Genomic DNA, 14487 nt, shown 5'->3' on the forward strand with positions numbered 1-14487 from the left:
TGTATCTATCTCCAAAATACAATAAAACTTTGTTTTCCTTCATCTTTATCTCCGTATAGGGCAAGCTGGTGCATCACAAAATATCTTTTGGATACAGAATAATTCTGTACAGGTATTTGGGTATAGACCTATTGCACAAAGAATTAACTTTTTTTGGAGCACTTTGAAGGCTCTTTCTTTGTAGAAACATACCTACTGTTTTCATCTAACTTCCACAATGACACTCAAACTGTGACATCACAGGCAGTTCCTGCTACTGGCCACTGGTAAACAACAAAGAATCAATCAGCTGACTCAAAACACCTCCCGCACACATAGCCAAATAATCTAACAGATGGAACAGCATTAGTCATATACATATCGTGTGGAGCGGTAACAATTCACCTAAATATGTAAATCAACATACACAGTGACAATATCAATTACAGTGATATGCGTATCGAATGAAGGGTTAAATGAGGTCAAAATATGTGAAATTGGAAATATCGATTTTACCTGCATTCCCTTTTTGTGATGGAAACCCACAACCATCACGTGCAACGCTACTGGATCTTCATCCTTGTCCTCCATTATGACCAACAGGCCACTTGGGTGAACTGTAACTGGCACTAATGCACTACAATATTATCCATGGCAAAGTTGTGTTTACATCAGCAGCTGCGGCGGTTGCCTTCCGTGCCCCGCCTCCCCTTCACTCAGGCACGTTCATAGAAAACACCATCAGCTGTTATTCGGGGAAACTTACGGAGTTTGCTATCTGTATAAAAGACACTCTAAGAGAAACACTTCCTAAGTTTTAAACAACACATGGCTCCACTTAAACACAGTGAAATAAAGGAAGAGGTCCTATCTGCAGAGGCATACTGTAAACGTTTTTCTTATGGCAGAGCCATGACCTTTGACATCCGGAGCTCAATTACATAAGAGTGGGGGAGTGCTTTTTTTTTAAAATTAAATATTGTCATGGCCTGCAATTACCGTTAATACAAAACACCTCCAGACTGAGACAAGGTACAATATACCTCATCTGAATTTTAAGACATCGTCAATGTGAAGCAGAGGTCTAGGTAGACACTTTCCGACTTTCATGTATCACAGTTACGTGATCGCTTCATCTAACAGGTTACTTGACAACTCTGTTAATTCATCCTTCTACCACAAACACACTGATGTAGATGTGGCCACCTCCATTTGCTTAAAAGTAATTTCTGCGTGAAATAGGGTTCTACATTTCAGTAGGATAAACCTCATGAATACGGCGACGTCTTATATTTTTATTCTAGTCACTTCCAGACGACTTTATTCAGCTTGGGAGAGTTTCAAACTGGAGCCTCAATTAACCCCTTCAGTACCCCCCTAAGCTTAATATAATCGTCTGTGAATAGCAAGAACATAATACTACTGTAAGTACGCTATTCCCTGTCTGTCCAGGTAATACGGCCCATACTCTACAGGACTCGTCTGCTAAACAGTCTAATCGTATAAACTTTTTCCAGCTCAGTGTTTCTTCAAATGTGAGAGGCAGTGGCAGAACAGTGGAACACAAGCTATCAGCCACAGACGTCTTTGGGGTTAGTGCTGAGCTGTTCAAAGTGAACACGATTCTTACAAATATCCTTTGCTGTGTGGATTGCAGGAATCAGATGCAATTAACAGGTATCTCAGTGGACACGTGCGTCAGAGGGACACTTTATGCCTGTAACATAAGCATCAGCATGCAATATCACCTGAATAGTGTCAAAGGTGGCTACAAGCTGCCATAACTGATTCTGTGCCAAATGTGTATTGATTACAGAGCCGTGAAATTGTTCATATGGGAGAATTATACCCACATATTGAAACTGGAATTGTATTTATTGTAAAGACAAAACATTTTCTATCCGACCTAGACCCCCTTCAGGTACGAACAGAGATGGAAAAGTGAGTATACATGGTGAGTAAAGGGTTGGGAGAGGGTGGAAGAGGGGTAGGTGTGGCCGTATGAGTTGCGGCAGTGTTTGATGTGTAATTCACCGGGTCGGTCAGGATCACTTGATGGTCGTGATCGTCAGCTTTTACCCTCCCGGAAGGAAGCTGAGAGCTCATATAGTCCGATCTAAGGGCAAGGCTGTGACCTTCACACACGCACACACCCGTCCCCTTGCTCAAGGGGGACAGTAACCACCCACTTCTTCAGTGAAACTTTTCGCAACCTGAGCGAGGCGCGAACTCCCGTCCACCAGTTGGCAAGCGGGAACGTTACCACTGCACCAGCGAGCGGTGTGTGTGTGTGTGTGTGTGTGTGTGTGTGTAGCAGCTTGTTGGTGGTGTGTCACTGTGAGGTTAATGGGAAACTAGGTTATTACAAAGATGGCAAAGTATGACACAAAGAAACTATAAACTAAACAATACTCATTACAATTTACTGACAGTACAGCTCATGTAATGGTCGGACGATAGACTTACTGTCAATGACTTTCAGAAACTGAGGACCGGGATACACCTTCGTCCTGTTAGTTTTAAAAACAGGCTCACTAGATTTGGGGGAGAAAGAAGTGAAATGGGAACATCTTGATCTCAGTCTTTATATCAGACAGCTGAGGACTGGGGAACGTAAAGCTGACATCAATGGCGGCTCCAGATTTTTTTTTTTTTATTTGGGTAGGCTTAAGGGGGGATTCTTGGGCGCAAGGGGGTGTTGAGGTGACCCGTGTTTCAAAATTAATGAAGGGGACAAGGGGGGCTGAAATGATTTCGGGGAGCTTAAATCCCCTCAAGCCCTACTTTAGCCCCCCACCCCCTTTGCTGGCATAGCTCCTCACTTTACTGGGGACAGCAGGTTCACTAATAAACTTACAATCACTTCCTCTCTTGGCTCTGAGTGAGAAGTCAATCCCATATCTCTTATTCATCCAGGAGCAGCTTTCAGTTATAAAGGAAAATTGTCGCAGGTCATAATATGGTTTTGCAGGAAGAACAAGAAAATGCAGTCTTTCGCTATCTCTTAAAAAAAAAAAAATCTATAAGCTAAAACAGAAATTTATCGTACGTCTGTTTGTGCATCCCCTTTTTGGTATAGCATTGTCCTTTATGCTACTTGTATATTTCATCATGTTCTTGATATAGCGCCTTACCGTGCTGGTCTCCTTCATCATGTTGCTGGTTCAGTATAATCAAATTGTTAGTTCTTGATTTTGTTAGTATTAGAACAGATAGTACTGGTTTAGTTCCTGTTGTTGCTGGTAACAGTGTCTGACAGTGCTGGAATAATTCTCTCCAACAAGGAGAGTATGTTTTCACAGCTGTTTGTTTATTTGTTAGTTAGTTTGTCTGTTGGCATGATTACTCAAAAACTAAAAGAGAGATTTGGACCATATTTGGTGGGTAGATAGCCCATGTACCAGGGAACAGTCGATTAATTTGGGGGACCGATCCGGATAGTATTACAGATTCTGGATCCGGAAAACACTTTTTGCGAAACCCTGATCAGTGATGAGAAAACCTAACCCATTACGAATAGTGGTTTGGAAATTGCGTTGCCCTTGTCGGAGAGATTCGCTCCACTGAGTGCCCCTCTAGTTCCCCATGTTGCTGATATAGTTCTTCATGTCGCTGGTACTGTAATACTGTTCCTCGTGTTTGTGGTATAATTTCTATGGATCTGATTTAGTTCATCATGTTGCTCGTATAGGTAGTTCCTAGTGTTGCTGGTGTAGTTTCTATGCTGCTGTTGGTTCATGATGTTGCTAGTATACGTATTCATATTGCTGGTATATTTCTTCATGTTGCTGGTATATTCTTCATGTTGCTGGAATACTTCTTCACATTGCTAGTTTACAGCTTCATATTACTGGTATAGTTTCTCGTGGTGGCAGTGTGAGGGTTCTTATAATTCACTGCAAGGGAAGTAACGGCCGTTCAGGCAGCAGAGTTCGTTGATGGTGGAGACGCCGTCGTAGTCCCAGGGGCCCTTGCACTGGCGAGCGTAACCGTACACCTGAAGAACAAACGCAAAGCCATCATCATCATCATCATCATCATCATCATCATCTTCATCTATCATACTCTGCCAGGTCACGTCATAACATGGCCTTTCTCCACTCTGACCGACTTCTTGGTAGCCTTCATCCATCCATCCATTCCCCCATCAATTATTCGCTCCTTATTACTCTAGCTGGCACGTAAAATAGTGGCTAGACTATCCGGCTCAGACACTGAAGGCGACGGTGGCCAGTCTCTCATCCCTAAACACCATTACGTGAGCAACAACACCCCAGTCATTCCCTGGATTTGATCCCTTGATGAGACAGTCGGAAAAGACTAATAATTTATGTAATCCACTCACTCGATGTTGTGCTCTCGACAGGTGACCGTACAATGTTTGATAAACCAAATAGTTTCCTACATTCCAGAAAACCAGTTACTAACGAATGGCAGTCATATAACCAATAAATAATGAACACCTGGTTGCCCAAAATGAATGAGTCCAAAAGTGCGGCTGGGGTTTATTGCTCACATGATGCCACTCAGGAATTAGTGACTGGTTACCCACGCTTTAATGGCTGGGGCCACGAATGAGTTAGCCCCGGGCCCCCTACGTTACTGATGGGGCAATACAGGACTGAATGACTGAGTGATGGATGGCTAATACAGGGTGACGCTTCACTGTAAACTCACGTGACAGTATCTTGCGTGTTGCGGGAACGGCTCGGTCAGCTAATGTGAGCATAGTTGTGGCAGTGGGAGTAGGGAAGGAACAAATAATGCAGGGTAGATACTAATAACACTGACTGATGCAGGGTAGATACTGATAACACTGACTGATGCAGGGTAGATACTAATAACACTGACTGATGCAAGGTAGATACTAACAACACTGAATGATGCTGGGAAGATACTGATAACACTGACTGATGCAGGGTAGATACTCACAACACTGACTGATGCAGGGTAGATACTGACAACACTGAATGATGCAGGATAGATAGGCTACTGGTAACGCTGAATGATGCAGGGTAGATACTGATGACACTGACTGAGCCGTACCCACAACACACAAGATATCGCCCGGCGGGGTAGAAGTGGATAGTTTTATATATATATATATATATATATATATATACATATATATATATATATATATATATATATATATATATATATATATATATATATATATATATATATATATGCGAGGAAGAAGGAACCAAAGGCCATGAGCCCGCAAACAGTTCCCTCCAAGAGAAAAACAAAATACAATAGAGAGCCAAATTCAAGATCCGATCATTTTGAGATGCCTGGACACACTGCGTTTGAAAGACTGGAGATCATAGGAAGCAGGAAACACAGACAGAGGGAGACAGTTCCAGAGCTGACCTGTTGCATAAATGAAAGACTGGGAGTAACGGTTAACTCTTGCATTAGAGAGTTGGACAGAAAAGGGATGAGAGTTTGCTGCCAGACGGGTGCTACGCGCCCGTCGTAGAGGTGGAGGAATGCAAGCATACAGTTCAGAGGAGCAGCGACCATTAAAGTAGCGATAGAAAAGAGATAAAGATGCAACAGTGCGGCGAAGAGACAGAGGTTGAAGGGAGTCAGTAAGAGGAGGGGAGTTAATGAGACGAAAAGCCTTTGACTCCACCCTATTGAGAAGAGCTGTATGTGGGGAGCCTCCCCACACATGAGAGTTGTACTCCACACAGGGGCGGATAAAACCCCTGTATAGAGTCAACAATTGTGCAGGGGTAAAGAAAGAGCGTAGTCGGCTTAGCACACCCAATCTCTTGGAAGCAGATTTTACAAGAGATGTAATATGATCTTTCCAAGATAAGTCCCGAGTAAATGAAACCCCAAGCATGTTCAAGGATGATGCAGGATTAAGCTGAATATTATTAAACATTAGTGGGTATACCTGTGGAAGATTTTGTCGGGTTGATAGGTGTAAGAACTGAGTCTTAGATGCATTAAAAACAACCATATTATTTTTACCCCAGTCAGAGATACGAGCTAAGTCAGACATTAGGTGTGCCATAGCCTCATCCCTTGTTTGTTAAAGTAACTGTTGAGATGTCCCCTCCTCCTGTATTTTCTTAGGGGATCGTGGTGCACATGGCCTAATAGGATCCGAATCTCTTCACACACGAAATTTCAATCCTTTATCTTGAATACTATGGACTTTACTTTAGGGGACGACGATGAGGACTCACCCAACCCCCAAATGCAGTTCCTGTGATGTGTGTGTGTGTGTGTGTGTGTGTGTGTGTGTGTGTGTGTGTGTGTGTTTCCGGGTAGGGAACCAGTCAGTCACTAATCCCAACCCAGAAACACACACACACACACACACACACACACACACACACAAACACACACACACACAAACACACACACACACACACACACACACACACACACACGAGCAAGTCTTAGATTAGAATTTTCCTCCCATTCAGCTACAGACAAATTAACTTCAGTACAACATCCACAGCCATCAGGTAGTATTGGCTGACTCGGTAACTCGTGCACCTCAACGTCCTATCTCATCCTGCCCGTTACTTGCAGCGAAAAATAGGAGTGGATGATGTCATTAGGCACGATGAAACATTCACTTCTATTATGTCTTACTTCACACCCATAGGAACCTCCATTAATCAACATTTATGCACACTGGATATGATGCAACGCTATGCCTACATTTACTCAGCTGATTGGGAAACTGCCATAATTTCACACAGTCACACATATAAAGCACTGTGCATCTTGACGGTGTCTAATAGGATACCGTACTGAATTTGCAGTCTCTAGACAAACCATAAAAACAAAAAAAAAATCGCTAGTTTTACACTGAAAATCGTTTTTTTTTTTTTTTCCCCACGAAATATAGACTGGGATACTTACATTAATTTACTGAAATCCTTATCTGAAAAATAGAATCAGCTAACAGTATGCAGAATAACTATTGCTTTTCCAGAGAAAAATATACTGAGGGAACTGCTACTAGTAAGTACGACACACTAAATGAGCAATTATTCACCTTTCATACACAACGTGGTGAGAGAGTACTTTTTATGCACTGTCTACTGCCATTTTTTTCTTCAAGCCTATTTTTTTTTTTTTTTTTTAACGAACTCTGGTGCCTCTTTTGTCTTACCTTCTCCTGACTCAGTTCGGTCAAGTCCTGGTTTATAAGTGCGTACAGACACAGCTCCTGGCCCACCGTGTACCCGTTACCCATTACGTGGTTCAGGTCACCGCTCCCAGTCAGGGCATTGAACTGTTGGTAAGCCGTGGTAGTAGTAGTAGTAATAATAATGGTGGCAGCAGAACGGAAAAAATGAGAGCTACACTCAGTGGATATGGGCTAGTGGCAATAGTTATAGTGCTAGATACGGTTAAAAAAGAAAAGGACTTGATCTAGTAAAAAGTAGTGGAAGTGACAGGCGGGGTAGTGGTGATGGTAGTAATGGTAAAGAAGTAGCCTACTATAGACAGTCAATAAAGTCAAGTAGATTTCTTACCAAAAAATGGGCAAATAAATCACTTCGTTATACGTGATTCACAGATATGATGATATACGCAACAATGGGAAACCGGAAATCCCACTTTTGTGGATTCACGTTTCCCTTTGAAGACGTGAATACACAAAAGAGCTCGGGATACTTCGCGTTTCCCCGTGAACATCAGCATAATTATAAAAATGTAAATAAAAAAAACTATAGGAATATTGGAAAAATGTATAGCCTACTGCTTCACGCTGAACCTGGAGTTAACTTTCCAGCCTGTCGCAGCCATACTTACACACAATATTGTCAATAACACAAGCCATTCCTAAGTCAGCATCGCCTAGAAGTAGCACAAATACACTAAAAATTGCATCCTTGGCCTTACTATAGTTCTTTCACCTGAACTTGGCGGGGTTTCGTCCTTGTGCTGCTGATGAATCCTTTAATTGTTACAGCTCATCATTCAAGATGGAGAGGTGCCAATTTTAGGTCAAGTTAACTCGAAAAGGGGAATATTTAGGCCAAGTTCAAGTGAAAGGAGTAAATTATATATCTATCTTCACGCCGGCTCTCCTTTCTTGCACACTTGGTTGGCAATGCAACCGTCAGCACAGGAGGGTGACTCAATTCTAGGTCAATTTAACGTGAAAGGAGTAAAGTCAGGCCAAACTAAATGGAAAAGAGGAAAATTTACGTCAAGTTAAAGCAAAAAATAAATAAATAAATAAAGGTAAAATTCAGGTAAACTGAAGTGAAAAGAGTACAATATCTTTTTCGTCAACTAAAGAGTAAAATATCTATTTTAAGTCAACTTAGGAGTAAAATCTCTATCTTTACGTCAGTTAAAGAGTAAAATATTTATCTTTACTTTAACTAGAGTAGAACATCTATCTTTACGTCGACCAAGAGTAAAATATTTATCTTTACATCAGCTAGAGTAAAATATCTATCTTTACGTCAGCTAAATAGTAAAATATCCATCTTTACGTAAACTAGAGTAAAATATCTATATTTACGTCAGTTAAAGAGTAAAATATATCTCTCTACGTCAAATAAAGAGTAAAACATCTATCTTTACGTCAACTACAGAGTAAAATATCTATCTTTACGTCAGTTAAAGAGTAAAGTATCTACGTCCACTCACCTCCTTTGCACACAGGTTCTTGCACACCAGAGTGGCATCGCAGTTGTCAACACTAAAAGGAGGGAGGCTGTGTACCAATCGTTCCTCACCGTAGTAGGTTATAAACATGCCACATTCACACTCCGGAAAGTCCTGTGCCCTAGTGAGAGAGAAGAGATGGTTTTTAAGTACTGGTGGTGGTAGTGGTGGTGGTTGTGGTATTGGTAGTGGTGATGGTGATGGTCGTGGTGGTGGTTGTGGAGATAGTGGTGGCGTTGGTGGTGATGGTAGTAGTTTTATAGCAGTGATGGTGATGGTGGCGGTGATAGTAGTAGCAGTAGTAGTATAGCAGTGGTGGTGGTGATGGTGGTGATAGTAGTAGTAGTAGTGAGGTGGTGGTGGTGGTGGTGATAGTAGTAGTAATGACAGTAATGGTGGTGGTGATGGTAGTAGTAATAGTTCTAGCAGTAGCAGTGATGGTGGCGGTGGTGGTGATGGTAGTAGTAGTAGTAGTAGAATTAGTAGCAGAAGTAGTAGCAGAAGAAGAAGAAGAAGTAGTAGTAGTAGTAGTAGTAGCAGTAGTAGTGGTAGTAGTAGTACAGTAGTTGTAGTAGTAGTGGTGGTGGTAGTAATAGTAGTAGTTGCAGTAACAGTAGCTGTAGTAGTGGTCGTGGTGTTGATTGCAGTTGTAGTGGAGAGAGGGAGAGAGAGAGAGGGGGGGGGAGGTCATATTCCAGGTAACATAGGAAATTTCGTAACAACTTCATTGTAGCGATTTATTATTTGCATTCCACTTTGATATCCTCCTTTATTATATTATACATTTCAAGTATCGATAAAGTTTGCCTCTGTAACGTTCAAGAGGATAAATAGGAGGAATATGAAAAAATAAATCGCTGAGGAAGAAGAGCGACGAACTTTCCTGCAGCCTATGTACTACTGCCACCAAAAGTTTCGTTCCTGCTCCTGCCATTCAGTAATTCGTAATGAGTGGTATGTGGAGGCGCTCACCATCCACTCACTCGATGCTCGGGTGACTGCCCAATCCTCCCTTCCTTTCTTCCTCTTATGTCTTTCTTTCCTTCTCTCTTTCCTCTTCCTTCTGTCTGTGGGTGACTCTACACTGGGCGACAAGCCAAATGGTTTCCTGTACACCAGGAAACCATTTACTGAGCTGGGTGGTAACCATATAACCAGATTATGGCGTCTGGTGGTTTAATGGATAATTAAGGTGCTCCAGTCGGAGTGAGCCTGTGCAGGTTTCTATCCAAGGGGTGGTTGGGGTTTATTGCTCACGTTATGCCACTCAGGGATGTGTGAGGCTGGTCACTCTCATTTTAAATGTCAGGACCAACCCCGGGTACCTATGCTCCTCATGGCACAACATGGGATTAGATGATGTATGTATGTACGGATGTATATTTCACTAGAGGATACTGAGGTGTAATGGGCAAAATAAGTCGCCAAGGAAGGGACGTTACGAAATCATCCAAAACCATTTACAGGTACGACTCTAAGTGACAACGTTCCCCTAGAACACGACCCGTAAGTCACATTTAAATGAAGATGATGATGATGATGACGATAATGACGCAGAAGAAGGAGAAAAGAAGATGATGATAATGATGACGATGATGACAAAGATAAAGAAGGAGAAAACAAGAAGATGAAGACGAAGAAGGAGAAGAAGAAGAAGATGATGATGATTATGATAAAGAAGATGATGATGATGATGATGGTGAAAAAGAAAAAGAAGAAATAATAATAGCAGTAATAGTAGTAGTAGCAGCAGTAGTAGTAGTAGTAGTAATAGTAATAATAGTAATCATGATAATAATAATAATAATAATAATAATAATAATAATAATAATAATAATAATAATGAGTTACATCCATACCTAGCGCATAAACGAGGGCCATTAAAGCAGGCAATAAACTTTCAAATCGACAGTTTCCCTCTTGAATACTGCAACAATCGAATTTTACCTCCAGGTCCCCAATTGTACTCACGCAGCGTAGGCAAGGGCGGTGGCCAGGATGAAGGCTGTGATGCGCATTGTATTGGTTTTGGCTGATGAGTGCAGATCACCCCAGCCTCCCTTTATATACCTTACACCCCCCCTCCCCATCCCCACCCTCCTTGTCCCTTATCATCGATGGTTTAACACTTATTCTTTACTATAATGCATTTACCTTAACCTGAAAAATATCCCTGACTTTTTTTCAGCTCAGTATTCTCGCCGGGTAAGGAGGCTTCCTTATACCTCATTCTTAGCGTTTTATCTGTGGATATGGGTGGTTAATATTCTTTTGTACGTTATTTTCTCATATACCTCTCCACCCCATCGTTCCAGCTAATCTTCGGTCTCCTCGTCACTTTCCCATCTCACCGTCCTCCCTCATATTCACTTACCACAACGCAATTCCGATAGCGAATTGATCGTATAAGTTTATTTGCGCATGTGAGCTTTGTGTGTCATATATAAAAACAACAGAATTTAGGAAGCACAAGAAACATACGGAGATTTTGAACACACTCTCCCTCTCTCTCTCTCTCTCTCTCTCTCTCTCTCTCTCTCTCCTAAAAAAAAAAAAAAAAAAAAAATCGCAGTTACGACGGGGAACCGAAAATTAAGCTGTGAATATCAGACTAAGTTAATGAATGTGCCAAAATTAAAACTGTATAACGTAAGAACACACACACACACACACACACACACACACACACACACACACACACACACACACACACAATTACAACATATAAATAAATGTAAGTCTCTTCGCAAATTTCATATCGGTGTCGCGTATCAAAATTCCAAAATGAAGGAAGGACAAGTGACACGGAGAGGTTCGATAGTACTCTCATATCCTTGTCCTTTCTGTGGTGGAGAGGGACGCCTTCACGTGCTAGCACCGATATGATTGGGTGGTGGAGTTGCCCGGTTATGCAAACGTCCCTCGATCCGTTCCCTGTCCCCCGAAACAAGGATGGTGAACTGCAGAACAAGAGCGATTTCAGCCCTTCACGATTCACAAGAGCCTAGGGTTGCAACTACTACTACTACTACTACCGCTATTACTACTGCTACTACTACTATTACCACTACTACTACCACCATCGCTACTACTACTATACTACAACTACTATTACTATACTACTATTACTACTTCTCCTTTCTACAGTAACAAAATCACAAGTTAGGACAAAAGACTGATCGTATTACTATAAGTCTCGTAATTTATACTGAGTGTGCCATATATTAACTCCTTGACAATTTTTTGTGTTTAACCCTTGAATCCATTAGTGTTGGTTTATTTCTGCTACCTTCAGACGATTATTTTTAGTCAAAGAGAGATTTTTTTTTTTCGAATTGGGTTGACTTAGAAATAGCCTTTATATACCCCTTCACTGCTAGAGGACTGTTCTATGGTGAATAAAATCGTCTGATGGTAGCAAGAACAGAATATAAAATTTCGTCATAGGACGGAAGAAGTTAATCACACTTCCACCAAACTTTTTGCCGCAGCCACTAGGACGGCCAAATACATGTTTAGTGCGTGTCCCTAACTGTGTCACTCCCTCCCTCCCTCCCTCTCTCCTTCTTCACTCACTCACTGAGTTACTGTACGTTCTTGAAGAAGGGGTCCAGGCCTAATAAGAGCAGAGTTAGGAAAAAAATTGCGTAATGGTAGACCTCCTCCAGGGTCAGGTTTCAGGCAGGGTGTAATCCCCAAAGGCCGACCCATGGGTGTCCCACCTAAAACCGTTGAGTACGGCCAAAAAAAAAAAAAAAAAAAAAAAAATCTAGGAACGATTTTTTTTTTTTTTTTTTTTTTTTTTTCAGCGTTCGAATTTCACTTAGGCCAGTCTATAAGCATGGTGGGATCCTCGAGGTCCGCCCCCCTCCCCCGCAGTGGAAGCGGCCCCTGGTAGTGTCAGACAAAGTCCATATGCACTACTGGTACCAAAGTTTCTAACTGAAGAATGAAATTTTTCTTACCGATAGATGTTCACTTCCCTCCCACGGGGGAGAGGGCAGCCCTCGAGGGACCCGGCAAAGTCTATTACGCACGGCCATAGTTTTTAACCTATGAACATGAAATTTTACATATTGGCTGGCGTTCACGCCGGCCACGTTTTAAGGAGGGTGGAACCCCCGATAACCACCTCTCAAGGGAGTGAGGGCATGGGGGGGAGGGCCCTCTGGAGTGACAATGCCATTTTTTTTTTTTTTTATACTTAAGAACATAAAATTTTGAACAATGATAGATCCTAAATGGGGGCACATTTTAAGGCTGAGTGAGACATGCAAAGGCTACTTCTCACGGTGGTGGCAGTTCGCGGGAGTCCTGGCCAAAGCCTTTATGCACGATCGTGATTTTTAACCCAGGAACGCGAAATTTTGCATATTGGTAGACGTTCACCCTGGTCCATGTTTAAGGCGGGATGGATCTCCCTATGGCTGCCTCACAATGGGGGACTACCCCGAGAGGGAAAAACGCTATATTTTTTCTAGGCACACGAAATTTTGCACAGAAGTAGACTCTCACTCGGACCAGAGTTTACAGAGAGTGGAACCCCCGTGGCTCATTCCTGCGCCTCGTCCTTAAATAATTATTACTTTTCCTTCACAGTATTGCAGGTGTGGGTGCTACTATCAAAAGCGTCCTTTGCTTTATTTATATGAAAAACAAGAGACATTGGAAGGTCCTGTGGTCTCGCCTCCTAATCCATCTTGAAAAAAAAATAAAATCACAGTTACCACCGGGTTATAATTAGGTAGCTATTGTCATCGTATTGGCTGTACTGAGCGTGTCTTACATTATAACTGCATAATACAGTGTCAAATCAATCATTATATAACCAAATACATAACGGGAGGCTGCGTGTGAGGTGAGGGTCGTGTGTTAAGTAACGTGAAGGTGATGGGCGTAGTCTAGCTGGCACAGGAGGCTTCGTTCCACCTCTCCCTGGTCTATTAACTTTGCATATTACAAACTGATATAGTCCTGTATCCTATTTATCAACATAGTTTGCATTAAATATACACGTGAGTACAGAAGTGTAATGTGCAGAATAAATCGTTGAGGAATGTATGTTACGAAATCTCCAAAGCCAATTAGAATAGGACCTTGTATTGTGGTCAGCAATTGGAAGACCTCGAGTTCGATTCCCATACCAGTCAGACCCTTGGACGAACTTTGTTTTCCCTCGTCCCTATTCACGCAGCAGTAAAATTGGGAACCTGCATGTAACTTCGACTGTTGCATCGTATTCTTGGAGAAAATTAGGTCTCAGCAAAAAATTATTCTCTACAACAATGATCCTACGTGCAGTGGAGAGGCAATAATTCTCAGCCAGCTTATTTTTTCCTTATGATGGCTATTCTCTTTTCGCTTTAACTTCACCTAAAATTGCCACCTCTCCACCTTGTATACTGAGCTGTAACATTAAATAAGTATTAGATTATGATGCTAACCACAAAGAAGCGCAATGAAAAGGATATAGAGCCGTGGCATGACCTTATTTTACATTTAAGCTACGGAAAGGACGAAAATCTGGGCCAAATTAAGGTGAAAAGAGTATGGAATTTTGGGCAAGGGAAAAAAAGACATGACAAAATTCTTTACGTCGTAGTGGTGAAGGGGTCAAAAGATATTTATAACTGACAATAGAATATTTGGGTGAAAAGTAAATCGCCGAAGAGGAGGTGTTACTAAGTCCTCAAACCTATATGTAACTAATTTCGTTGCCATGGGAAAGGGGACTTTGTATCAAATTTCCATAAAGATTTAATTCACATTTTATACCTTAACATTGTCTTGTATGTTATTTATATTTTCTGATATCTACATGGTTTCCATCAGTGACATACAAGGATA

General features: G+C 41.7%; 2 protein-coding genes across 2 annotated transcripts in view; both read right to left on the minus strand.

Moving 5' to 3' along the window:
* LOC145418774 (late secretory pathway protein AVL9 homolog) overlaps positions 1-590 on the minus strand; it is a 134381-nt gene extending 133791 nt beyond the window's left edge. Inside the window, exon 1 of the mRNA XM_080287108.1 lies at positions 496-590. Coding sequence (XP_080143234.1) covers positions 496-570 — 75 coding nt within the window. The 5' untranslated portion in view covers positions 571-590. The remainder of the gene's footprint in view (positions 1-495) is intronic.
* A 3275-nt stretch (positions 591-3865) lies between these two features.
* On the minus strand, positions 3866-10658 carry LOC145418775 (uncharacterized). Its single transcript, XM_080287109.1, has 4 exons — positions 10612-10658; positions 8623-8761; positions 7127-7249; positions 3866-3976 (listed from the first exon to the last, which is right to left on the minus strand). The coding sequence occupies exons 1-4, from the start codon at positions 10656-10658 to the stop codon at positions 3866-3868; spliced, it is 420 nt and encodes a 139-aa protein (XP_080143235.1).
* Between the last annotated feature and the right edge of the window lie 3829 nt (positions 10659-14487).

The sequence above is a fragment of the Coenobita brevimanus genome, chromosome 116 (genome assembly GCF_032717465.1).
Source record: "Coenobita brevimanus isolate Jiangsu-jjx chromosome 116, ASM3271746v2, whole genome shotgun sequence".
NCBI classification, from domain to species: domain Eukaryota; kingdom Metazoa; phylum Arthropoda; class Malacostraca; order Decapoda; family Coenobitidae; genus Coenobita; species Coenobita brevimanus.

Excerpts from the sequence above, each read along its gene's own strand:
- LOC145418775 (XM_080287109.1), bottom strand. The coding sequence starts at position 10,658 with ATGCGCATCACAGCCTTCATCCTGGCCACCGCCCTTGCCTACGCTGC. Across the intron at positions 7,250-8,622 it reads AGAACCTGTGTGCAAAGGAG|TTCAATGCCCTGACTGGGAG; the intron begins GTGAGTGGACGT and ends GCTTACCAACAG. Across the intron at positions 3,977-7,126 it reads CCGAACTGAGTCAGGAGAAG|GTGTACGGTTACGCTCGCCA; the intron begins GTAAGACAAAAG and ends TTTGTTCTTCAG.